The sequence below is a fragment of the Phyllostomus discolor genome, chromosome 4 (genome assembly GCF_004126475.2).
Source record: "Phyllostomus discolor isolate MPI-MPIP mPhyDis1 chromosome 4, mPhyDis1.pri.v3, whole genome shotgun sequence".
In the NCBI taxonomy this organism is placed as follows: Eukaryota; Metazoa; Chordata; class Mammalia; order Chiroptera; family Phyllostomidae; genus Phyllostomus; species Phyllostomus discolor.
The window spans coordinates 2,031,830-2,057,180 of NC_040906.2; the positions used below are offsets into that span (position 1 = coordinate 2,031,830).

At 65.8% G+C, this 25,351-nt stretch overlaps 1 protein-coding gene across 1 annotated transcript in view; it reads left to right on the plus strand.

The window, feature by feature from the left end:
- Positions 1-17,902, plus strand: part of COL6A3 (collagen type VI alpha 3 chain) — a 71,964-nt gene extending 54,062 nt beyond the window's left edge. Inside the window, exons 34-44 of the mRNA XM_036022670.1 lie at positions 73-109; positions 214-225; positions 334-827; positions 2,320-2,416; positions 2,983-3,681; positions 4,986-5,088; positions 7,081-7,841; positions 9,235-9,498; positions 10,766-10,864; positions 16,623-16,787; positions 17,491-17,902. Coding sequence (XP_035878563.1) covers positions 73-109; positions 214-225; positions 334-827; positions 2,320-2,416; positions 2,983-3,681; positions 4,986-5,088; positions 7,081-7,841; positions 9,235-9,498; positions 10,766-10,864; positions 16,623-16,787; positions 17,491-17,531 — 2,772 coding nt within the window. The 3' untranslated portion in view covers positions 17,532-17,902. The remainder of the gene's footprint in view (positions 1-72; positions 110-213; positions 226-333; positions 828-2,319; positions 2,417-2,982; positions 3,682-4,985; positions 5,089-7,080; positions 7,842-9,234; positions 9,499-10,765; positions 10,865-16,622; positions 16,788-17,490) is intronic.
- The last annotated feature ends 7,449 nt before the right edge of the window (positions 17,903-25,351 follow it).

The following is a 25,351-nucleotide window of genomic DNA, read 5'->3' on the forward strand; positions in this document are numbered from 1 at the left end:
CGCGGCATGAACCGCTGTCCGTGGGTGGGCCTGAGTCCGCTGTCCTCACCCCTCCCTCCTTTCCTTCCACAGAAATGCGCCCTCGTGCAGAGCATCAAGGACAAATGCCGTGAGTGCCCCACTTTCTCTGTCAGCGACCCCCCCCCTTCGTGCTTCCCCGGGAGGCCCTCCCTCGGCGGGCGTGACTGACCCCCTTCTCTGTTCCCCTTCTAGCGTGCTGCTACGGTGAGTCAGCCCCCGCGGCGTGGCGCCCTTCCGCGGAGGACAGAGGGCCCCCTTCCCGGGAGTAAAGTCAGTCTCTGAACCCCCCCACCCCCCCGCCCCGCTCCCCAGGGCCCCTGGAGTGCCCCGTCTTCCCGACCGAGCTGGCCTTTGCCCTGGACACCTCGGAGGGCGTCACCCAGGATGCCTTCAGCCGGATGCGGGACGTGCTGCTGCGCACCGTGGGCGACCTGACCGTCGCCGAGAGCAACTGCCCGCGGGGCGCCCGCGTGGCCGTGGTCACCTACAACAACGAGGTGACCACGGAGATCCGGTTTGCCGACTCCCGGAAGAAGTCCGTCCTCCTGGACAGGATCAAGAACCTCCAGGTGGCCCTGACGTCCAAGCAGCAGAGCCTGGAGACCGCCATGGCCTTCGTGGCCAGGAACACGTTCAAGCGCGTGAGGAGCGGCTTCCTCATGAGGAGGGTGGCCGTCTTCTTCAGCAACAAGCCCACCAGGGCGTCCCCGCAGCTCCGGGAGGCGGTGCTGAAGCTGTGGGACGCGGGCATCACGCCGCTGTTCCTCACCAGCCAGGAGGACCGGCAGCTGGCCAGCGCCCTGCAGGTGTGTGCCCGGGGCCCCGGTGGCAGCTCCCCCGCCCCCCCCCCCCCCGCCCCGGGCTCCGAGGAGGCACTCGGGCACCTGCACACCGTCCACGGGGTCCCCGTGACCTGTGGTCCTGGGGGGCTCCGGAGGGGGCCGGTCTGACCCAGAACTTCTCCCCTGGGGTTTCCGGGGCAGCCTCTGGCTCCACCCCTGACCCAAGGTCCCCCGTCCTGGGCTGGAGGTGGGTCTCCCTGGGTGGACGGGAGGTCTGCTGCCTCCTAGCCAGGCCCCCAGACACCTGCGACTCAGGGTCCCCCATGTGCACCCCGGCTCATACCTCTCCTCCGCCGGGCTGGCACCCCAGGGTCAGCCTGGGGCACAGACAGGTGCTCCTCCCTTGTTATCGCCCGAACCCCTTTCATTGCTGCACTCAGTCGACCCGTATTTGCTCAGGGAGGACGCTGGGCTCACTGCTCACGGGGAGCAGGTGGCCGCAGGGAGGGAGGGCGGGGCCGGGACGGAGGCGGGGCCGGGATGGAGGCGGAGGCGGGGCCTGGGCTCGCGGTCCCTCTCCCTGCCAGCCATCCATGCGTCTCACTGGCTGACCTCTCTGTGGCCCAGATTTCTCACCCGTGACAGACAGACAGGGCAGGGGTGTGCTCCAGGCCTCTCCTTCCAAACTGGATACTCTGTGCTTCTCCTGCTGCCCATGTTCCATGAGCAGCACCGGGTCATTGTCGCTGTTCCTCAGGGCCTCCTCCGCCTGACCGCAGGCAGGCAGAGCACAGAGCCCTGGGCTTGGGGGTCCCTCGTGGGCCCCCAGCCGTGTGCTCGGCCAGGGGCGTGCTGCATGGGCGGAGTGACCCAGACCCTCCTGCGTGTCTTACCGGCGATAGTTTCAGCAAGTTTAGAACATTAGTTATCTGTTCATTGAGTTTAATTACTCCCTAAATAAATAATTCGCAGTGGTGGGCTGTGATGGTGGGGGGGTTGAATCTTCTGGAGATGCTTTAATGGCTTGCTTTGTCATCACATCCCTCTGTAGACCTGGGAGGGGGAGAGGGAGGGCGCTAACCTTCGCCGTGGACCTTCGTTGCTGAAAACGACGACATTGTTTGAGTCCCCGCTGTCTGATCGAGGCCGCAGAAGGCACTTAGCGTACACGACCCAGCTCAGTCCTTCCCAGAACTCGGTGGAGAGTTTGCCTTCATCCCATTTCCCAGCTGAGGCAGCTGAGCCCCGGAGGGCTGGAGCGGCTGCGCGTGGGGCCCAGCAGGAAGGGCAGGGCTGGGGTTCGAGCCCCAGCTCCCTTCCTCGGAGGAGAGCCCGCGTTTCCCTGCTCAGCTCAGCGCCGCCTCTCACCCTCGCCCTGGACCACGAGGGGCTGCTGCCCCGTCCGTGGGGCGGTTGGCGTCCGCGGCGGGACTCCCCTGGGCCCTCGGCGGGACTCGGCGGGGGGCTGCTGATCACGCCCGCCCCCCCCGCCAAGCGCTCCCTCTCGTTCGCACAGATCAACAACACCAAGGTGGGCCACGCCCTCGTCCTGCCGGCCCGGGGTGACCTCACCAACTTCCTCAAGACCGTCCTGACCTGCCACGTCTGCCTGGGTAAGGTGTGCTTGCCCCGGCGCCGTCCGTGTGCGGGGCTTGCGTGGCACGGTTCAGGGCGCCTGCAGTCCACTGTGTAGCGGCTACGCGGTAGCTCCCATACTTAAAGTGGACTCCCCCCCACCAGACAGCCCTGCTCTTGGGTGGGGGATGATCGGTTTGCAGGTAGTAAAGGGGGAAGTAGACTCTGCTTGCATTTTGACTTTGGAGCCCAGATTGCAATGATCTGGCTTTGGGACTTTCTAGAAAATGGTTCTTCAAAGGGTGGCAGAAAAGTAAGGTCCCCTCCCGTGCTGTTTCCCTCCCTCCCCTCCCCTCTGCTTCCTCCTCTCTTCTTCCCCTCCCTCCTTTCTGACACCAGTGCCCAGCGCACTGGCACTCCTGGGCTCACCGGCTTGTTTGTGTGGTCAGCGTTCTGTGATGGAGCCCGTGGCCACCGCGGTGTTGGCCACCATAAGCGGGGTTCCGAGTCCTCCAGCAGCGTGGGTGACCCCGGCTCCCGCGGACCGAGGCGTGTGTCTCGCCACGGGAGCCGAGTGTGGACGGGCTGCCGTTCTCCCCCCTAGACATCTGCAACATCGACCCGTCCTGCGACCTGGGCAGCTGGAAGCCGGTCTTCAGGGACAGGCGCGCGGCGGGCAGCGACGCGGACATCGACATGGCGTTCCTCCTGGACGGCTCCGAGTCCACCTCCCTGCTGCAGTTCAACGAGATGAAGAAGTACATCGGGCACCTGGTCAGGCAGCTGGACCTGAGCCCCGACCCCAAGGCCTCGCGGCACTTTGCCAGGGCGGCCGTGGTGCAGCACGGGGTGCCGGAGGCCGTGGGCAACGCCAGCGCGGCCCCCGTGAGGGTGGAGGTCTCCCTGACCGACTACGGCTCCAAGGACCAGCTGCTGGACGCCCTGGGCGCCAGGGTGGTGCCGCTGCGGGGGGCCGGGGCGCTGGGCCGCGCCATCGACTACACCGTGGAGCACGTGTTCGAGCGGGCGCCCAACCCGCGGGACCTGAAGGTCCTGGTGCTGCTGCTGGCGGGCGAGGTGCGCGGGCAGCCGCTGCAGGAGGTCCGGGCGGCCGTCCTGCAGGCCAAGTGCAAGGGCTACTTCTTCGTGGTCCTGGGCGTCGGCAGGAAGGTCAACGTCCAGGAGCTGTACGGCTTGGCCAGCGAGCCGAACGACGTCTTCTTCAAGCTGGTGGACCAGCCCGCCGAGCTGGGCGAGGAGCCCCTGCTCCGCTTCGGCAGGCTGCTGCCGTCCTTCGTCAGCAGTGAGTCCGCGCCGGGCCTGGGGCTCCCGGCCGGCCTCCCGCCAGCCCGCGCCCTCGGGCTCTTGGGGGCGGGGTGGGGGCACACACGTGGGAAGGGAGACTGGTGTGCAGACGCTCACTTGTTCGCTCATCAAACAGGGGGGTGTCGACACCCGCCACGCCCCGGGCACGGTTTCAGCTCCAGGGGCGGCCGTGGAGGCAAGCAGGGGCCCCGTCCTGTTCCCTCGCTCCCTTAACCAAGTTCGACTGGGCTCCGCCCGGCACGTAGATGGGGACCCTTAGAATGGACAGTCTAGGCAGGCAGATGGGTCATGCACGAGGTAGTACGCTGGCAGGTCACAGAGCAGTGTATCCTGACGGGGCACTGGGGAAGCTTCCAGAAGGAGTTGCATGGATCTGGGCTCAGCCGCCAACCCCCATGCACCTGGAGACCTCCAGGTCTTTGCTGGCGTGGCTCCCTGGCACGCTCCCCACTTCTGCTCTGGCAGCAAACCCACACGTGTCTTCCACACCCCCCCACCGTTGCCCCTGCCCACCCCGGACGCTCCCTGTTCCCAAGGCTGGCCCACCGTTAATCCGGATGCCATACTCACCGCACCTGTTACGTGGCCCGTGGCTCGTCCATCCGTGGGTCTGTGGGCCCGGTGGGCTGTGTGGTCCTGGAGAAAGTGTGTCATTCGCCACCGTGTCCCCGAGCTGGAGTCGTCACGGGGAGGTGTCTCACAAACCGGAGGGACGTAGGGAGCACGGATAAGCCTGCACACATGGGGAGGTTCTCACTCAAGGGCACGGTCAGGGCTATGCCCACAGCTCTCCTGCCAGGAAGCCTGGGCCCCAGAAGTTGCAGGGAAGGAAACAGGGAACAAAGGTCAGGCAGCGGGCTGACCCAGGGGCCGCTGTCCTGGCCATCAGAAGACCTGGGTCAACAAAGCTTTGTTAAACGCAGCGCTGAGAACATACCGAGGGTAATTTGACGGTAGCTGGTGTTCAAGGGCTCGGACCGTGTGAAACTCGGCACCTGAGCTCTCTCCTACGCCCGTCTTCCTACCCGCGCTGAGTAAACGTTATCTCTAACCGAAATAGTGCCAAACAGAAGGTCTTGGCTCAAGATGCTTCGTGGAGCCAGTACTTAATGTTTAAGACGGCTAGGCTGAGCTCGTGTGTGAGAGTGAATCAATTACTTAACGAATATTTATGGGCTCCCTACTGTGTGGTTCATTTAATTCATTAGCAGATTAATTTTAATTTGCAAGGGATTCCCCTACATTTAAAAAATACACATTTTTTTTTCCATTTTTTCCTAGGCGAAAACGCTTTTTACCTGTCCCCAGATACCAAGAAACAGTGTGACTGGTTCCAAGGGGACCAGCCGGCGAAGAACCCCGTGAAATTTGGTCACAGGCGAGTGTAAGTGATTGCACCGACCGCCCCACGGATTCCAGGGCGGGCGGGGGCAGGAGGAGCCCCAGGGCCTGACCCTGTGGGGTGAGGACCGGAGCTGCAGAGCACCTGACCTCCCCGGGCTCGCGGGAGAGGTTCTTGTGGAAGGGCCTGTCGGATCTGCTGAGTTCCCGCTGCGGCACAGACGCCCCGGACGCAGCGCTTAGCACAGCTGCGCATTCAGCCCAAGGCTCAGCCTGCGGGTCGGCCCTGGTGCTCGGGCTCCACCGGTCAGGTCTCTGGCCCCCGCTGGGCGCGGCTCTGTGTTGGAGGCCGGCTGCTCGCCCACTGTGGGCTGGTGGTCCAGGGTGGTCTCAGCGTGCAGCTCAACTCTGCCCCGCGTGGTCCCTCACCCTGCAGTCGGCAAGCCTGGCTGCACCCCAGGCGAGGGGGCAGGGCTCCCCGGGACGGGGCTGGTGGCGGGTGCAAGGCCTCCCGGGGCCTGGGCCAGGGCCGGTGCTCGGTGACCTCTGCCCCGTCCTGTCAGTCAAAGCGAGTCCCAAGGCCAGCCTAGCTGGATTCCAGGGTGCGGAGCCACACGGTGGGCGGCGAACCTGCCGCGTCCCATGCAGGGCGCAGGGACAGAGAGGGTGGGCGGCCGGGGCCCTGCATCCCAGCGGTCTGCCGTCTCGGGTGAGAAGCGATTTCACTTAGAAGGATTGGACGCGTTCAGCAAAAAACGGGCTCCATGTCTCCCTAAAATAAGTGGTGCTGTCATCACACAGCTGGCGGTGGGAGAACACGAGGCCACATGTGTGTCCTGCGAGGGGGACCCGTGAGAGGGAGGGGCCGTGCCGTGGTGCCCGCAGTGGTGCTGGCCGCCTGGCCCCTGCTCAGGGACTGTGTGCCCGGCGGCACCTGTGAGCAGACAGGAGGGCAGGGTGGCCAGGCGAGGGGGACACGGTGGCAGGACCCGAGCGCAGGCCCTGTACTGTGCGCCGTGCTTGGGGGGATGGGGGCCTGCCTGGGGCCCCTGGACAAAGCGTGGGTCTGAATTATCCTTGACCAGTGGGCATTCAGCATGCTCCTGGCCGACCTCCAGGGCCGGGGCAGGAGCCCACCTCTTCTGCCTACACCCCTGTGTCTCCATCCCCCCAAAGTCCTTCAGTGCCGGCCTCTGTCCCCAGGGGTGACGCTTCACATCTCAGCCCCGCTGGCTGAGGACCGTCACCAAGGCAACGTGGCCCTTTTCTGGCGCTGGGACACTGGCCCAGTGGGTCTCAGTCCACGGCTTCCCTTCTCTCGCCTCGAGTTCTCTTTGGAATCCCTCTAGAACCTTCCCCTGATCTTGCCACCTGATCTAGGAAAGCAGCGGGAGCACACCTTGTATTTGAACTTGTAGCACAGCGACTTGAACGTATACGGCATGTGACGTGTAGCGTGATGCAGCCGCACAGCGGCGCACGTGCGTGTGGGGGCGGGAGCTGAGCGAGGGGGCGTCCGTGCTGCTGTCTAGAGACTGTAGGAAACAACCCCTGGAACAAACCTAACGCAGCCCAAAACACACAGGGAGCCCCGGGGGCGAGCGGGCAGGCCGACGTCACACCTCCGCAGCCCGACACGGCGTGTGGCCGCCGGGGCACTCGCTAGGGCCAGAGTGGTCCTTCACGGAGCATTAGCACGGTCCCAGTGAGAACAGTCCTCACCGTCTCGGCACTCGCTGTCCCTGCCCGCGCTCTGCTTTTGTCCTGTGAATTGAAGAGAGACGTCCGACCCACTTACACAGAGAGTGACGTCTGCCTCGTGTCCAGTGCCCCAGCCACTGTGCGTGCGGTCCGAGGCGCAGGCCCGTACAGGAGGCCCGCGGTGTGCACGGTGCCGCGTGCGGCGCAGAGAAGCCGCTGCGGGCGTTTTGCTCAGACAGCGGTCCCGCGAGTGCGGCGGGCCCCGTGTCTGTCCGCTGGAGACGGCGGGCACAGTTGCGGAGGGGTTGAAGCCGTGCTCCATTTGTTTTCACAGGAACACTCCGAATAATGTTACTTCAAGTCCTGCCTCCAAACCAGTGGTCACCACCAAGCCAGAGGCCACCCTGGAACTGGCGACCGGCACCACCAAACCCGTGGCCGTGGTGCACCTGCCGGCCTCTAAGCCGGCTGCCTCCAGACCCGAGGCTGGGAGGCTGGCCGACGCCAAGCCCGAGGCCACGAAGGTGGCCACGGTCAGACCCGCTGTGGCTGCAAAGCAGGTGGCAGCAGTGAAGCCAGTGGCTGCAAGACCCCCCACCATTGCCAAACCAGTGGCCACCAAGCCCGAGGCCCCCAAGACCCCGGCAGCCGGACCAGTGGCCACCAAGCCCGAGGCCCCCAAGACCCCGGCAGCCGGACCAGTGGCCACCAAGCCCGAGGTCCCCAAGTCCCCGGCAGCTGGACCAGTGGCCACCAAGCCCGAGGTCCCCAAGACCCCGGCAGCCGGACCAGTGGCCACCAAGCCTGAGGCCCCCAAGTCCCCAGCAGCTGGACCAGTGGCCACCAAGCCCGAGGCCCCCAAGTCCCCGGCAGCCGGACGGGCTGCCACCAAGCCCGAGGCCCCCAAGTCCCCGGCTGCCGGACCAGTGGCCACCAAGCCCGAGGCCCCCAAGTCCCCGGCTGCCGGACCAGTCGCCACCAAGCCTGAGGCCCCCAAGTCCCCGGCCGCCGGACCAGTCGCCACCAAGCCCGAGGCCCCCAAGTCCCCAGCAGCCGGACCAGTCGCCACCAAGCCAGCCACTGGGAAGCCCGTGGGTAAGACAGCGGTGGTTGGGGCTGCCGCCGTGTGACGTCCTTGTTCACTGTGGCCGGGGTGCATCAGCACTGATCCGGGGCTACACCCCTGGGTGGCTTGGACATCTGAAAGGTGCTGCTCAGAGCGGGGACTTGTCAAGCGTAGCATTTTTTCTGTGTGAGGAAGGAAGCGATCTACCTCCTCCCCGAGTGAGGCTGACGGGCCCTGGCGAAGGGCAGGGGAAAGGGCTCCCTCCTGCCCGGCTCCCCACCGAGCCCCACACCCTGCTGTTCGCGTGGGGGCGCCCGTCCGCAGCCGGCATGGCCCTTCTCTCCTGGGGCCCGAGCGTCTGGGGACAAAGGGGTCTGAGTAGGAGCAGGGTTTCAGCCCCCGGAGGCAGGGGGAGGGAGAGAAGAGGCTCCTTGTCATCATCTCCCAGGCCGAGGGCCGTGCCGGGTGGTGGAGCCCGACCTGCCTCCCTCAGATCAGGACGGCAGATGGTCCGGTCCGCCTGGAGCTGTGTCACTGCAGCCTTCGTCCTGCTGGACGCGCAGGGAAGAGAGGCCCCATGCTGCCCGCTCTGGCTGTGCCTGGCGTCCAGTCCCCACGCGCTGGTCTGCACGCTAGCCGCGGCCGTGGGGAAGACGGGCTCCAGACGGAGTGGGGGCCCAGGGCTGGGTGGGCTCAGGGAGACCCGGGCACATTGTTGTAGAGCTTCCTCAAAGGGGGCGCTGGGAGACGCTGCAGGGAGTCTCTCTGACTGCCCTGGGCGGTGAAGGCGGAGATCCCCTTAGAAGGATTTCATAGAAGGATGCCCTAGAGTTTCATGACTTCATATGTTTTAAGTCACAGGGGCAAACACAAGGCTTGTGGGTGGAGTCCAGCCCTCCGCCTTGTTCTATCTGGCCCGGCACCTTGTTTCTCCCCGGCGGCAGCACCGAGCTCCTCGCCCCTCGTTACGGAGCAGGGACATGTATACAAAGGGTCCTAAAGTCACATCCGGCCCCTGAAGGCCGCCGAGAGGCTGATGTGGCCCCCCGGTGAACACGAGTCTGGCACCCCCGTTCCGAGTCACGGGGCTCACTCTGTATCGGATGCCTCTTTGCAGACGAGCCCACCGGCCTGTGCATTTCCCAAGTGTCTCCTCAACAAGGGGGTTTCCAACGGGGGGCAGAGGGAGCTGTGAGCCTCGGGGGGAGTGACGGGGGTTCTGATTGCTGGGACTTGTTTCACACTCCGTCCACGTCGGTGGGCCAGGAGACCAGCATTTCCCGGGAAGAAATCGGTTTCCCGTCTCCCCCCGAGTTTCCGTCACCTGTCACACACGCCTCTCGGCGGTCCCCTCCCGCCTGCGTGTCTCAGTCGCGTGGGGTTCGGGCCGTAACCCGCACTGTGCCCTGATCTCCGTTGCAGCCAAGGCCCTCCGCGAGTTGCGGGTGTCCGAGGTCACCGAGAGCAGCGCCAGGCTCCACTGGGAGAGGCCGGAGCCGCCCAGCCCTTACTTCTATGACCTCACCGTCACCTCGGCCCAGGACCAGTCCCTGGTGTTGAAGCAGAACCTCACGGCCACGGACCGCGTGGTCGGGGGCCTGCGCGCCGGACAGACGTACCACGTGACGGTGGTCTGCTACCTGAGGTCTCAGGTCCGGGCTGTCTACCGAGGAGCTTTCAGTACAAGTGAGTGCACGGCCCATGTGAGGCAAGTCGGCCCTGACCTCTCCGTGGGATATCGGCAGGACATGGAACAGTTCTTTTTATTATTGTTATGAGTATTATTTTTAATCTTCACCCAAGGACATGCTTATTGATTTTAGGGAGAGTGGAAGGGAGGGAAAGAGAGAGAGAGAGAGAGGGCAACACTGATATGAGAGAGAAAAACAACCGAACCCACAACCCAGGCACATGCCCCACCCGGGAATCGAACCCGTAACCTTTTGGTTTACGGGTCGATGCTCCAACCCATAGAGCCGCTTGGCCAGGGCCAGAGAGAACAGTTCTCACTCGCCGAGACTGCCCTGAAATGAGGCAAAAACAAAACCCTGGGTGTTTCGGTTGCACCCGACTTTACAAATGGACGAGACGGAAGGCAGGTCCTTGTGAACCACCGCCCTGCGTTGGGGTCCCGGGCCACCTCGTGGAGGAAAGAAACCAGCTCCGTCTGGCCTGGGTGCTGCCCCGCCCCGCCCAGGGGTCAGGAGTGTCCCTCCCCCCTTCAGTGAACCGAAAGCACCCCGAGACTCACTGGCTCCTTCGGGAGTAACTGAGGTGCCCACGAGGTGTCTCGCCACCCCGGGAGGCCCGTGGCCCTGCAGAAAGCACCTCAGAATTCCCCTCCCCAGCTCCCCGCGCTCGGGCTCTGCCCTCTGCCCTCGGCCGTCCTCCCGGGTCCTCCGCGGCGCCAGGGCCCGGCCCCACACGTCCCCCCCCAGCCTCGCTCAGTGGCTCACACGCCCCACCTCCTTTCCGAGTGCCTCTGAGCACCCCCATTCTTTTCAACCCCCTCCCCCGGGACATGATGGGGGAGGGTCACGTTCTTGGCTCTCTGGGCGGGTTGTTCAGATCCCGGAACTGGCCCGAGGGGAGGAAATCCCCGCTGGTCCCCCCACAAGGTCCGTGCGGGTGGGAGCCCTCGGCCCCAGGGGCCTGGCTCCGTGGCCAGACACAGGCGAGCTTCCGCGGGGAAGACGAGAGGGTCCGTTCGGAGCCCGGCGGTTGGCTCCGCTCGCCCACCGAGACGGGTTGACCCCGCAGACAGCAGGCGTGAGGCCTGCGTGTAGAGGCCTCTCGCTGGGGTCTCTGCTTCCTTGTCCCCACCCCCCCACCTGCCCCCCGCCCCCAGATCCCAGACGTGACCTGGAGAGGGGTCAAGCTCGCCTCGTCCCGCAGGCTCCCAGCCCCTCTGGCGCTGAGTCACCCACCGTCTGCCCGTGTTTGCCTCTCGCAGGGAAAACGCAGCCCGTGCCGCCGCAGCCCGCCCGGTCGGCCGCCAGCGCCACCGTGAACCTCATGGTGAGCACCGAACCACTGGCCGGCAGTGAAGGAGGTGAGTCGTGAGAACGCCGGGGCGGGGGGCGGTGCTCATCAGCCCCCCCCCCCCCCCACACACACACCCGAGCCTTCGCAGTCCCGTCCGTGGGCCGAGGGCCGAGGCTCTGACCCTCCGGCAGGGCGGGCCTCTACGGGGGACGTCCCAGCCGCTCTGTGCACGGTCCAGCTGAGCACGGTCTCCCCTGCGTCCTCGGGGCTGCACCTGCCGGCCTCCCTTCCTGGGCACCGCAACCAGGGACCCGCTCTCGCCGCCACTTTTCCTCACCCTGGGGCCGGTGTGGGTGTGTGGGGGGGTGTGGCCTGTGGCACTGCGGAGCCTGGGACGCCACCCACGCAGAGATCCGGTGCAACACAAAACCCCTGTGGAGGACACGCCACGACCCAGACGGGGACCCAGGGCAGGCACGGAGGGTCTGGGAGCAGCCCACGGTGGGCATGTCCTGGCCCCGGTCCTCCGGGCGCACCTGTGGCTTGGTCTGCCACACCACTCCGTGGGCTGGGGCCCCCCGCATGTGCGGCTCCTCTCTGACCGGGACCCGTGGGACGGGCTCCTGCAGGGACCTCGGTAACCCCCTGTCCAGCGGGGTGTGAGCCGGGGCCGCTCACCCGCTGGGAGCTGGTGTTTGCGATGGTCGATGTGCTTGGCTGAAGTGTGTTCTGCAAAAGACGTGCGCGCTAACATCCAAAATCCAAATTCCGGGGGCGTTTACAGGTATCTTGTTCTATAGACCCCCCAGCGAAAGGTGTCCCCTGAGTGCGGGGACAGTCCATTGGCTCCGGGGGTGTTGGCCACTGGCAGGAGGGGTCGAGGCGATTCCTCAGTGATTCTTTCTGCACGCAGCTGGGAGGAAGGGCACCCGCTGCTGCCTGCAAGGCTCCCATGGGTGCCGAGTGCAATGCAGCGGCGGCCACCCCTTGTTTTCTGAGTTACCCCTGAGGCTTCCACAGTTTGCTCTCTGCACCGTGAGTTGCTGAGATGTTTGTTACTTTGTTTCTCCATTGTACGGATGCTGTCGAGCCCGCGCCCTGAGCCCGCGCCCTGTCTGTCTGGGTTTAGAGAATCTCGGACGGTTTCCGGCTCTGCACCTGGGAGGAGAGGCCCCTCCGTTCTATTAGCTGTTTCTCCCCGGCTCTCCTCCATCACCAGAACGTCCCATCCGCGGGCTTCCCCTCTGTTCACACGCACGTCGTGCGTCTGTCTGCATCTGCCAGCCACGTCCAGGCCCATATGTACGTCTGCGTCTCTCCAGTGTCCCTCATGACAGCCACCGCCCGTGCTGACGGACGTGGGGCCTCGGGCCCCGCAGGGGGGTGGGTGGCCGGGCCGGGGCAGTGGCCGGGAAATGGTCAGGCGCACAGACAGAGCCACCAGAGCCCGGGGCTGAGAAGCGCTCCAGAGTGTCTGCCTCCGGAAACACGTCCGGGAACTGGCCTGTGTGAGAGGCCGCCCGTGGTTTTCAAAGTCCTCCAGCCTCCCTCACAGAAAGACGGATGGAAACAAGCAACCGTGGCCTCCCAGTGATGTCGGTGTGCGGGCCTGAGTCAGGGGTGCACGGCGGGCTGTGTGCAGTCCCCTCCCTTGTACAGTCCTTCCTGGGAGTAGGGCGGGGAGGGTGAGGGATGGAGAAGGAACCTGGAGCCTTAGCCCCTGTGGCTTCTGCTCGGAAGCTGGTTTCCGGGTCCAGCAGGAGCCTTGTCCCCTACACTGGGTCCCGGCGCCCCCACCCACTCTGGGTCCTTCCGGAGTCACCTCCATCTGGGGGCCCCAACCAGGTGCTGGAGCGGAGAGAGGCCACAAAGACCTTGCAGGAATTCCCCAAAGACGTGGGACAGGACGGACAAAACGGCAACTTTGAAGTCACGGAGCCCGTGTCTGTTGTGTTCCAGTCCCGGGGAACGTGGCCCCCAGAGAGCACGTGGGACGCGGCGGCGTTCCCAGTGAAGGCAGGGCCTCGGAGAGAAGGCAGCTGTGGCAGGCAGCGCGGCGGGGCCGGGCCGGCCTCGGTCTCCTGCGTGTGGTCCACGGGGACTCGGGCGTGTAAACAGTGTTTAGCTAACATAAACAGCACAGCCTTTAACCGAGAATCTGGCTGGGCTGGGATTTTTTTTTTTTTTTCTTCTAAGGACGAGTCACAGATTCAGAAGGGGGGAGGTGTCTTCAGTCCAGGCCTTCGTTGCTTCGGCCTCCTGTCTGCATGTGACAGAGAGCAGAGAGGTTTTGAGGTTGGGGCTCGCGGGTCTGTCGAAGCTCCGGGGGTTGGTTCCGATGCATCGAAATCTCGTCCTTCCTTCCGGTGAGCGCGTGGCCCTCAGACCCAGGACTGCGGTGTCCCGTCACTACCTCACGGGGCGTGTTCCCCACCTGGTGACTCCGGCCAGCGTGCAGACCAGGGTCCGTGTCTGGCCGGAGCCCGGGCCCCGGCGCCTACACCCACGCGGTCACGGAACAGGGCTCTGCCTGCAGAAGAGCTCGCCACGCGTGTGCTCACGAGCACCTGCCAGACCCTTCTGCTATTTGTGGGAGCTCTTCCGGTTGAAACCAGTGAGGTGTTTACTTTACAGTATTTACAATTCAAAATGGGTGAACGGAGTTAGGAAGTGAAGGCTCGTCTTGCCCCTCCCTCCCAGCCTCCTCCCCTCCTTCAGTACCTGAAGTGTCCTAGGCATTTCCCCCAGGGGGTGCGGCTCTGGGAAGGCACCTGCATTTCTGATGGTCGAAGAGGGAATACCTTACCCACGGACCGAGTGACCTCTGAAGACCACAGTGACGGCGTCCTTGGAGCCCGAGAGTGCTGAAGCTGTACACGCAGGGACGTTTTCTCACTCACACCGACTGCCCCTGGAGCTCTGGCCCCCGCCGACCCGCTGCGTGGGCCCGGAGGCCGCTGGCCGTCCCCTGTGCCAGCCCGCGGATGGAGGCTCTCGGCAGGGTCTCCGCACGTACCCGCCGTCTCCGCGGAAACCTTCTCCGCTGCCCCGCCCCGTGTGGCTGGAGGGGGCAGCGGCAGCCCGGCCACTTGCTGCCCTGGACGGTGTCCATGCGGGAGCTTCTGACAACGCTGCCTGCAGACACCGTTAGAAATCTCGAACTCCACAAACGGCATGATTTTCCAGTTCAACATGCTTCTTGTTTCCGAGCGGGATGTCTGTTTCCGACCACAGACTGAAAGCTCTTGGTCGTGCGGAGCTCGGGACGCCGGGAGAGTGTGGGGGGCGGCGGCTCCTGTGGCCGCGGCGCGGGTGGCCCCCGAGGAGCCGTGTTCACGACCCTTCAGGTTTGCTCCATGAACAGGACACGCGGGTGCACGCATGTGCACAGGTTCCTGGGGGCTCCCCACCCCGCGGTGGCTGTTCTGGGGCGTCCCAGGTTGCTCCTTGGCTCCGGAGACCCTGCAGGGCTCCTGGACAGGGTTCCCCGGGCCATTCCTGTTGCCCCCACAACCTTGCGAGCGTGGATGCTCACGGCGGCCGAACGACCCACCCCTCACCACTCCGCCAGAGGGCAATCGGACTCAGGCCGCCCTGCAGGGGTTTCCTCTGAAGTGAAACTGACTTTGCCGGTCAAGGTCGTCAACAGCCCCCCTCCCCCGCATGGTCTTTGGGGCTCCCGCTGGGTTCTCAGTGTCAGGCGGAGGGGGCGGGTGGACGTGCAGCCAGACGTGCTGCGGGGGTCAGAGCAAGGGCCGAGGGCTCCTCCAGGGCCCTGCCCCCGGGGCGACTCCCGTGGGAGGGAGGCGGGACCGCCATCGTGGCCACAGGCCGCGCCAGGGAGGGGCTCCGGGAGGCCGGCCGTCGTCCCTCTCCGGACAGAGGGCGCTCTCCTGTGTGTCCGGTCCCTACAACAAGCTGGTAGACCCAGCTCGGGTGAGGCCGGTCCGCGGGCTGCGTCTCAGGGGTCACGATGACAAGGTTTCTCAAGAACACGGAGCCGCCCGTTCTGCTGCCTTAAACATGGACAGCCCCAGGCGGCTGTCTCGGGAGAGGGCAGGGCCCCCACGGACGGATTGCTCTTGTTTCCCGGATGTCCGTGTGTCCACGGCAGCGACGCCCTTACGTCCCACGGGTAAACCAGACGGGCGCTGGCGGCCACTCTCGCGGAAACAGAGGGTGTCACCTGCAGTTCGGCGCTGGGCATTGCAGTGCAGGCTTCCCCCAGGCCGGTGTCCTGGGGCCCCCTTGGGCCCGGGGACAGTTCCCGTCGCTGCAGGAGGCACGGGGAGCAGAGGCAATAGCCAAACTCAGACGGCCGGGACTGAGTGTGCCCAATAAACGAATCGGACAGACACGGCCGTCTGGGGGGAGAAAGGAGGGGAGGGGCTGAGGCAGCCCTTCGGCCGGGGCCTCGAGCTCACGGGGAGCCCGCGGCACCCGGACAAGGGGTGCGTGCGGGTGGCTGAGTCCTCTTGCCTCGCCCTGTCCCCTCTGCGACGTTCCAGGCTTTCCCCTGCAGTTGCGGGCACGTTTGAGAGGAAGATGTTGTTTTCGTGAATTGTCGTCACGTTTTCCTGCCTCTGTTGGGGCCGCCGTCTTCGCGCTGGGGTGGCAGCGGCCCCACCCTCACCGGGGAGGGCTTCCAGCCCAGTCTGGGCCCCCGTCCTGAGCACCGCGGGGTCTGGCACTCGAGGCAGCCCCGAGCTCTGGCTGTGCCCCCGGGGGCCCAGGCTCTGGTCTCCCTGCGTGCCTCCGTCAGAAGTGCACCCGCTGGCCCCACTGCTGCTGGGGCACCCCCCTAGCTGAGGGCAGCGGCCCCGGGGTGTCAGCCCTGCGTGGTGGGGGCGGCACCGCAGGCACGTGATCCGGGCACGTGAACACGTGCAGCACCACCCGTGCCAGGGGGTCGGTCGGGAGGTTTGCGACTTCCAGACCGTGCGATGGCGGTGGCCGTGAGCGCTGCTCCCTCCCCGCGCCGCCTGCCGTTCGCCAGAAGCTCCGCGAACGGGAGTTTTCCTGGGGTGAGCGGCCAGCTCCGCCCCCCCCGGGGCGCCGGGCGCACACCCCTCTCCGAGTGCAGCTGGGCTGCCTCTGGAGCCCGTGTTTGCCTCCGAAGCTTCCTTGACGGGGGCAAGCGTGAGTATCCGTCTCAGGGCCGTGGTGCTGCGCCCCGTTTCCACGGCTGTGGGTTCCACACCGTGTGGGTGGTGGTGACTGGGGGTCACGGAGGCACTGGCTCCACGCCTGTGCACACACAAGTGTGTGTGCCCACACAGAGACACACGCACCCCCCACACACATGCTCACACGCACCCCTGCACACTCACAAAGGATTTTCCCCACTTTCACTTTCGTTGTCAGGGCAGTCGGCTCGCGGTGAGACGTGCGGCCTTCCCTCTGGGCTCTGCTCTGGCAGCACGGGCTGCTCTCTGGCCGCGGAGCAGAACGGTCCACGGCTCTGAAACTCGGTGTCCCCTCCGGGGACGTGGCAGTGAGGGGACCAGAGTGCGGGTGGCCCAGGGCCTGGGAAGGGAGACGCCGTTGACTTCACGTTCAGTTTCCCGTGAGGAACCAGTGCCGACGCCGGGGTTGGGGGGCACAGCACCCCGCCTCTCGCCGTCCGGTGGCGCTGGTGCTCCCGGGGCCCTGGGTGGCCATGACGCCCGTTTGCAGCGTGGGGGAGGGGCACAGGGTCCTCACTCTTCTCTTTCGTCCCTGCCAGCCTGCGACCGGTCCCCCAGCCGCTCGGGCTGGCGCCGGGGACCGGGGGACCAGGGGGACCAGGGGGCTCTAACGGGCGGGTGTCCGTCTCGCCCCAGCAGACATCTGCAAGCTGCCCAGGGAGGAGGGCACGTGCCGCAAGTTCGTGCTCAAGTGGTACTACGACGCGGAGACCGGCAGCTGCGCCCGCTTCTGGTACGGCGGCTGCGGCGGCAACGAGAACAGGTTCCACTCCCAGGCGGACTGCGAGCGGGTCTGCGCGCCCGGTAAGCGACGCTGCCTCCGTGTGTGTGTGGCCCCTGTGGGCACGGCGGCAGCCACCCGGGTCCATAACTCACCCTTTAAGATGCTCGGATCACAAAGGTCGCAGTCGATGTGAACCAGAAAGAAATGCACTGTGTCTCCGGGTGAGGGAGACACCCAAGTAAAGCCCCCAAGGGGAACTTCCTGAGTGAGCGTTGATCCTTAGGAACATGCTCGTACCCTGACCTGTTGCCGGTGAAGAAACACTGTTAACCAACGGGGTCCTCGGGGAAACGACGGGCGATTGTGGGTGACACCACAGATAACTGACCCCGCCGGTCACCTGTAAATGGCCTTGCTCCCTCTCAGCGGTCCGTGCTGCTACTGGGTCCACGCAGCAGCTCTGCATGTTGGCCCTAAGATGCTCCAGCTCCCCGACAGCCTGGGCCCCCTCGGGGCCGGAGAGCTCGGTCTGCACCAGGACCCGGCCGGCCGGGGTGCAGGGGGACAGGCTCAGCCTCCAGGGGGGCCGCCCCTCCCGCTCTGTTCCCCAAGGCCCAGAAGCTCGGGGGAACCGGCGAAGGTTCTGGGCGGACAGGGAGAGGCGGCAGGGTGGGGGAACGGGAGGCCACGGGGTCATTGCCCGAGACGCACGGCGTCCGTCCCGGCCGGTGACCCGCCTTCCCCTTCTCTGCCCTCTCTGCCCGCCCCTCCTCCGGCGCTCAGTGCACGTGAAACCCGGCGTCGTCGCTGCCCTGGGGACCTAGGGCCGCCGGCCGGGGACGCACACCTCTCGAAGCAGGAGCCAGCCGTCTCTGGGCCGTCTTCCAAGGACCTCCGGGCGCAGCTCCCTGGCGCCGCGCCGCCTCCTGCTTTGATCCACACTCGGACTGGGGAGGGGCCGCCTGCCGCACGACCCACCCACATGGTGCTAGCGGGGTGCGTGCCCCCGCGCCCGCGGTCCCCGGCAGTCGGGTCCCGTGCTGTGGACGCCCTGCGGCAGCCACGTACCACCGGCGCTGCCGCCAACCTGCCGTCACCTCGCACTCCCCCCGGGCTCCATGCCATGCCTGTTCCGGGCAAACGTGGGGTCTGGGAGGGAACCCCCCCTCCCCCCCCCACAGCTATGCTTCTACTCTCGCTTCCTTCCTCCTCCCCTCTCAGTTTAAGCTCGGCTTCGGATAGAGACCCCACGACGGCAACCACCCGCGGGCCCTGCTTCCCCGAGTTGCCCCCCCCACCCCCGTGTCCCGGGGTAGATGGCCAGAGAAGGCTCTTTGCCCAAAGCCTCTGGCCCAGGATCTCGCGGGAAGGAGGCGAAATCTCGCCATCGCTGCACGCCGCCTGGGGACCAGTGCTTAGATCAAAGTGAACAGAAAGTCACGAGAGAGAATATTTTTGGCATTCCTCTAATGTGTGGGGTTTTTTTGTTGGGGGGGTGGGGGGGAACTAATTTTAATTTTAAAATTTTTAGGAAATTTATACAAAGAAACTTTTTAATAAAGTATATGGAAAGTGTCTTGGGTTTGGTGTTATTGGTGTCTTGTGGTCCGGGGGACCCCCGGGCGGGGCGGGGGCTGGTCCCGGGCACCGGCCTCCTGCCTCCAGTGGAGGGGCTCCGGGGCCCCGGGGGAAGGCACCTGCCACGCCACGGCCACCCGGAGGGCCGCGGTCCCGGCTGAGGACCCCGGGAGTCTTTCTGGTCTGAAGAACGGGGCTGCTTTTCAGCCCGCCCTCTAACCTTTGGTCCCGCCCCAGCGCCTTGGCCTCCCTCTCTGCGTCCATAAAGGGTGGTTTCCGGGGTGCAGTGTGCTCCCCGAAGTGTGGCTGAGAGGAGATGTGCAGGTGACCCAGGGAGACCCCCCACCCCTTTTCTGGGGCCTCGGAGACAAAGCGGAGCATCTTCCCGCTTCCCCCAGAGAGACCTCGTCCCTATCTTCAGAAACAACCCGAACCACACGAGTTCGTCTTCAGGGGGTCCCCGAACCCCGCTTCGGTGGGGCCCCGGGTCTGTTGCACAGGACACCCCTGCTCTGACAGGCCCTGGGGACCCCGGGCACAGGCAGGACCGTCCTGTGCATGACAGAGGAGGACTCTGTCTGGGAATCTGGGTGGGGGGGAGGAGGGAGGGCCCAGAGCCAGGGAGAGGAGGGCAGGGGGCAGCTCCACCCCGCCCGGGAGGGCTGCCCCTCAGGTGTCACCCTGCACCTGCAGATGGGGGGCACCTGCCCAGGCGTGCCGGAAAACAGGGCTTTCTGCCCCGGGGTGACACGGGAGAGAGCCCGAGCATGCTGACCCGTGCAGGGAGGGGGGGAGTCGCAGCAGTCGTGGGGAGGGGTCAGGACCCCCAGGCCCCACCACCCAGGACGGCGGCGCCTCGTGAGGACCGAGACCCCAGTTGCACCTCAGGGCGGCTTCAGGGGAACTCAGGCTCTGGTGGCTCCTTAGAAGTTTCCACAGTTGGGGGGCCCCCGGACCACCGCTGTCCTCTCGGTAATGCCAACCCCTCCTCACCTTTGGAGGGCCCCTTTTTTAGCGTGTGACCAGCCCAGGGCACCCCCAGAGAGCCCGGTGAGGTCACGACTTCCCTGGGAGGGGACACGCACCCTGGGCGGGACCTGTGTGTGTGCTGTGACGTTCTCGCCGGCGGCCCCCAAAGTCCCGGCCCCGTGAGAACAGCCCCCTCCTCACAAACCCACCTTCCACCCCCCTCAGGCCGGGTGTCCAGGCCGGGTTCACCCAGCGGAGCAAAGACAGGCCGTAGAGGGGCCAGGAGACAGGCGTCCCTGGGGCACTGGGTGGTGGGCGGGGCACATGGCCAGGGGACTGTGTGGTGCTCGGCTCTGTCACCGACTCCCAGACACAGCGGCAGAGGCGGCTCCGCTCCCAGTTCCGGAGGCCGGGCCCGGAGGCAAGGTGTCGGCTGGGCCCGCTGCCCTGAACCTCGTGGGGGGTCCCTCCTCGCCTCTTCCCGCCTCTTTGGGGGGTGGGGACTTCTCAGCTCCTAGCCACCCCACTCCAGTCTCTGCCTGTGTCTCCACGTGGCTTCTTCCTGGGTGGCCGCCGGCTCCTGGTGTTGGATCGGGGGTCCGGTGACATGGGATGCGGGGCGCCCCTGCTGCAGTCTGACCTCACCTGATCCGGTTACGCCTGCCGTGACCCTGCTTTCGAAGAAGGTCACATCCTGAGGCCCCAGGGGTGAGAATGTCAGCACAGGCCTCCCCCACAGCAGTCTCAGTTCCCCTCGTCCTCCTCCCCCACTTCCTTTGCCTGTGGCTTCCATTCCCCTTCCCCCCCACACACGCAGCAGACCGGCCAAGCCCTGGACGTGGGCGCGTCCCCCGAGAAACAAGCCCCCCGGGGACGGCGGGATGGTGGGCGACTCGCTTCCGACCCCGCCCACACGAGAGCTGTTCCCTGCATCCCATTAGCAACATCAACATCAACAACATTCACTGCATCCACCAGCCAGCCAGCGTCCACGCCCACTGTTTGGCGAGCTTTGGCCCTGGTGGGCCTCACACTCACGACGTGCGGAGTGTCCCTAAGCCCATCTGGCTGTGTGTGTGTGTGTGCGTGTGCGTGTGTGTGTGTGTGTCTGTGTGTGTGTGTGTGTGTGAGAGAGAGCGCTGACCCTTCCCACGGCGTTTCTCCCGGTACCTTTACACGCGGAAGTGTTTCCCGAGGAGCCCGCCGGGGACGCACAGAGGTCCGTGCTGAGGAGTTTCCATCTGTCCTGATGCGCAGTGATGAAAGGCATCGGAGATCACGAACATGACCGACGAGAGGGGGGGCTTGGGTACAGCAGGGTTCCCCCACAGAAAGAAAAGGTGGGTCGCCGTTACCTACGCCATCACGTTGGTGACCGCGGCATGCCATCCCAGTGTCCCCGCCCACGGGGACACACCCCACGGCCCCCGCTGGACGCCCGAACCCCATAGATACCGTGTGTTTTCCTCTAGGCACACACCTGCGACGAAGCTGGGTTTGTAAGCCGGCGCCGTGGGAGAGGGACAATGGTGACTCACGATGAGACAGAACAATCGCAGCAACGCACCGTGGGTGAGCTGTGTGCATGTGGCCTCCCCTGCCGCTGTGTCTCCCCTTGGGTGGGTGCTGGGCTCGCCCCCTCGGGGAGAAGTGAGGTGACGCGACACAACGCCCATGTGACGTGCTGAAGCGAAGCCCGCAGAACCGCTTGTTTCTGGAATTTTCCATGTCACGTGTTTGGACCCATGGCGTGTTGTTCTGGCGATGATAGTGGCCGTGGGCAGGCGGGCGAGGCTGACGGGGCCCTGGTCGGCGGCCGCCGTGTTTCAATGGGGTGGCCGGACCCTCCCTGTGGAGAAGACGACCTGGGGACACGAGGGCAGACGGTGAGGGGGCAGCCAGGCCGACAGCAAGGAGAGGGCTGTGGTCAGTCAGGCCCCAGGGCAGGGGGTGTGCCCCGAGGGAGGGGGGCACCGAGGCGGGAGACGCAGGGCGGGAGGGGACACCCAGCCAGGGCCCAGGAAGGCAGCCGTCGCCCGGCAGCCGGCTCAGGGGCTGACGTGCTCTTCTGGGACTTAGAACGCGTCCCCCAGCTGCTGCGTCGGGGCAGTGACGGGGGGCACCAGCCCCGAGGGGGTGGCAGACACCCAGGAGAGAGGTGACGGCGGCCAAGCCCAGGGCGGCAGCAGGGGGCGGGGATGAAGGCTGGGCTCCGGGTGCCCTTTGACCCAGGACACGCACGAACGGACACCGGTTTTGTGTCCTGCTCCGCTCTCCACACTTGTTCCGACGACGGAACTAAAAGCAAACCCCGTTCTTGGCCCTGACTCCACCTTCCTCCAAGCCAGGCCCGAGCGGCAGGCCTCCTGCCCCGAAAGCCGTGGACTGCGTCCGGAGACCGTGCTCGGCCGGGCCAGGCCGGGGACTCCGAGTCCTCCCCGAGCCCCGGTGCGCCCCGACCCCGACGCCCGCCCACTTCTTTCTGGGGAAGACTCAGAGAACGTCCGGCCTGGGCGGGGGGCGGGTGGGGGGCAGACGGGACTTGCCAGGAAAGAACAGCATTGTGGGTTTTGTGAGCGAGAACCACGCTTCCCCTGGGGTGAGACGTTGAGGTTTCGGGCAGCCGGTGGGGCCGGAGCTGACACCATTGACCTTCTTCGTCCGAGCGTGGAGGTGGGTCAGGCGCCCTGTCAGGTGACTCACCCCGTGATGCTGGGAGCGGCCGGCTCCTGGTTTTACAGATGACGACACATAGGGTCAGAGTGGCCCGGCTGCTCCAGCCGCGACCTCTTGGAGGCTGTGTCCGAGCGAATCACCGTGACCCAGGGTTCTGCCGGGGCCCCCGAGGATGAGCCGGTTCCTGTGGGGCCCGCAGGCCCCCAGGGGCTTCGGGGTGTTCCCAGGGGGTCAGGAGTAACCTCGGCGACGTCCTTGCCCAGCACCAAGTGCGCCCTGCCCAGTGCTGCCCCTTACTCCAGCGCCCGGAGCCTCTGTCCCTGCCCCTCCCCCTGAGTCCAGTGCCCCCTCTCTTTTTCACCGTCCGGGGAGAAGCGACGCCTGGCTCTGGATTGGGGCTGTGCGCAGGGCGGCCTGCTCGGGGCTGCGTCGTGGGGACGCCTGTCTGGGCCCGACTGGGAGCCATTTCAGCCCCTCTGTCGTCTTCCCCATGGGACTCGGGACTCCCAGGGCCCCCTGCCCCGGCCCCCTGTCCACCCCCGCACCCCCCCAACCCTGTGCAACTCTCCGCGTGAGCTCTGCAAAGTCTCAGTGAGCACGAACGGGAGCCAGCACCATAAACTCCCCTCCCTCCCCCCCGCCACCGGGGTGTCTCAGCGTCTTCTTCCCCGACAGCGGCATGTTTTACGGGCAGCCCGGCGATTTCCCCACCAAGCTTCCCCTCGCCGTCGGGCCTCCAGCTGGACCTGGCCGCCCTTCGGGGGACAGGCCCCTGGGGTTCCCCCGGAGGGAGACGCGGGGTGGTGGGGGCTGCCCCGTGTGGAGCCCCTGGGCCCCGTCCGGGGACTGCCCAAGGATCCGCTCCTTCTCAGCCGTGAGTGCCCGGCTCTGAGCTTCCGTGCTGCCTTGTGCCCACCTCCCCTGGGGGCCGTGGTGCCGGTGCTGCCGGGCGGCTCGTGGGGCCCCCACAGGTCCTCCTGCGTGTGGGGAATCGTGACTCCAGAGCCGGGCCGTCCCTCAGCGGCCCTGAGGCTCAGTGAGGAACCAGGTCCAGGGGCAAGGATCCTTCCGCACGGTCCCTGGTTCTGTGACCCACTGGCCGGCGTACAATCACCGAAGAGTGGAATACCAGGGAAGGTGCGTTTTCACTCCAGGCGCCACAGCCCAGAGGCACTCGGTGGTGGGGGACAGCCCCGGTGGGAACCCCTTCCAGCCACTCCTCCCCCTGGAGTGTGGCTGCGAGCTACTCAGTGGCCTTCCAAAAAGTAATTTCCCGGCCACGTGAACCTGCCCCGGCTCCCCACGGGTCCGACGGGCTCCGGGCCTTTCCGGGCGGGGCCTGGCCGGGCGGCCGTGGGCTGCCTGGCTCCGTGGCTGCAGCACCGGAGAACACGTGTGTCGGTGACACTCACTGGCGCGTGACAGCCAACAGGCTGTGTGTGGCTCACCCGGGCGTGTGAGCCTCGTGCCTCCCTCGTGATGTTTTCCCGAGAAAACACAGAACGCCAGGAATGGAGCTCCGCGGCTTTTGTGGGGCGGAAGCTGGGGAGCCCACAGGGATTCGGGCTTGGGCGGCCTGCTGTCCCCTGCGGGCTGGGGACAGTGCCGGCCCCGTGCGCCCGTCAGCTGGGCCGCCTGTGCCCAATCTCCCAGCCCCCAGCCCCGCCCACCTGCCCCCTTCCCCATTTCCTGGTGGACTTCCCCGATTCCCGGGCCAGCCCGCAGGCTGCGGCCCACGGCCACGTTCTGGAGAGCAGCACAGTGACCCCGTGTGCATTCGGGGCTGTGCGGAAAGACTTCACCGGTGGGCGTCTCCACCTTTGCTGTCCCGTGCGGAGCGGGCGGAGGGGATTCCGCAGTGGGCTGCTTGGCCTTGGGCTGGACACAACACACGGGTTGTTGACCTTCCCGCCTCACGGAGGGAACTGAGCCCATGCGTGCTAAGACCCAACCTCGCCAGACCTACCCCGGTGGCTGCGTCCGTGGGAACGGCAGCCACCTCTGCTGAGCCAGGGCTGGGGGTTCAATCCCCGGTCGGGGCACATACGAGAACGAACCAATGAATGTGTGAACCATCCGGACGACAAATCGATGGTTCTCTCTCTCTCTCTCTGTCCCTTTCTCTCTCTCAAATCAATAATTAAAAAAAAATTTTAAGGACAAAACTTCAGGAGAACAAAATAAATAGTAACCGTTTCCAGAAACAAAAATGTATGCCCCTTTTCTACTATTCAGACTAAGGCCCCAGGTTGGAGTGCATTCTCATCCTGCTGGGTTTTGTTCCGTCCTCTCCTCTCCCGCCGTTTGGGACGCTCTCGAAGCCGCGCCCTCCCGGGAGGCTGCCCGGGCCGGGCCTGAGCTGAGGACAGGGTCTGTTTAGCCTCAAGCGCTGACCAGCCGCCCAGCAGCTTTGATTTGTGGAGTGAATGTCGGAGTGGAATTTGGACACGTGGGTCTGTGAGTCACCCAGGGGCCCTCTTTCTTGGGAAGAAGAGGCAGCAGCCTATCTGTCCGCTCAGATCCTTGTCCTTATTTGAGTTTCGGAGTGAAGCCTCATTTGTCCTGGAAGGATGCTGTCGGACAGGTTCCCGCGCCCTCCTGCCCCCGCCCCCTGCCCCCCAGAGCACTCCTGGACGGACAGGCCTCCTCCTGGGGATCTGCAGGCTGGTTGGTCCCCGCAGCCGTCCGATGGGGCTTTCTCCTGCCTTTTAAGGAGCGCGCCGGGCCGGAGGGGTGTGGCAGCCGGCCTTCCAGCTCACTCACACACACACACACACACACACACACACACACGGAACCCCTCGCCTGCCACCAGCGGGGTGCTTCTGCCAGCGTGGCGGGGGGAGGACTAAAAATAGCGGGGGGAGCGCTCCAGGCCAGCCGTGGCCGCCCGTTGTCATCGGCTGCGAAAATATAGGAGCTGTCCGCGGGGTCCCACTGGGGCTCCGTCCTTCCCCCGCCTGGCAGGGGCTCTGGCCCCAGCCCCACCCCGGACGGGTGTTGGGTTTGCAGAGAGGCACTCCACCCGCCGGGCCCGCTCAGGCCACGCCCCCTTGTCCTCACCCCAAGTGTGAGTCTCACGCTTCCTCAGGCTCCTGGGCCTGGGACCCCTGCTTCCTCACTGTAGCTGCCACAGGGGGTCCACGGGACTGTCCTCAGCAGCCACGGGGGCCGCACCTCAGAGACCTCGGTGTGGGGCCAGTTTAGGAGGCTTGGTTTAGGTCACAGACACAGTGTCACCCAGCGCTGGGCTCCCAGGGATGAGCAGGGCCAGGGCAGGGACTGCTGGGGCCTGAGGCTCGGGGGGATGGGGGAAGTGCCACCCTGCAGGCCTCCAGGGTCGAAGGGGTTAACACCATCAAGTGCCAAGGAAGTGCCTCGCGGCCCCTTGGACGAACCTCCCGTCTGTGTCGAGCACGGC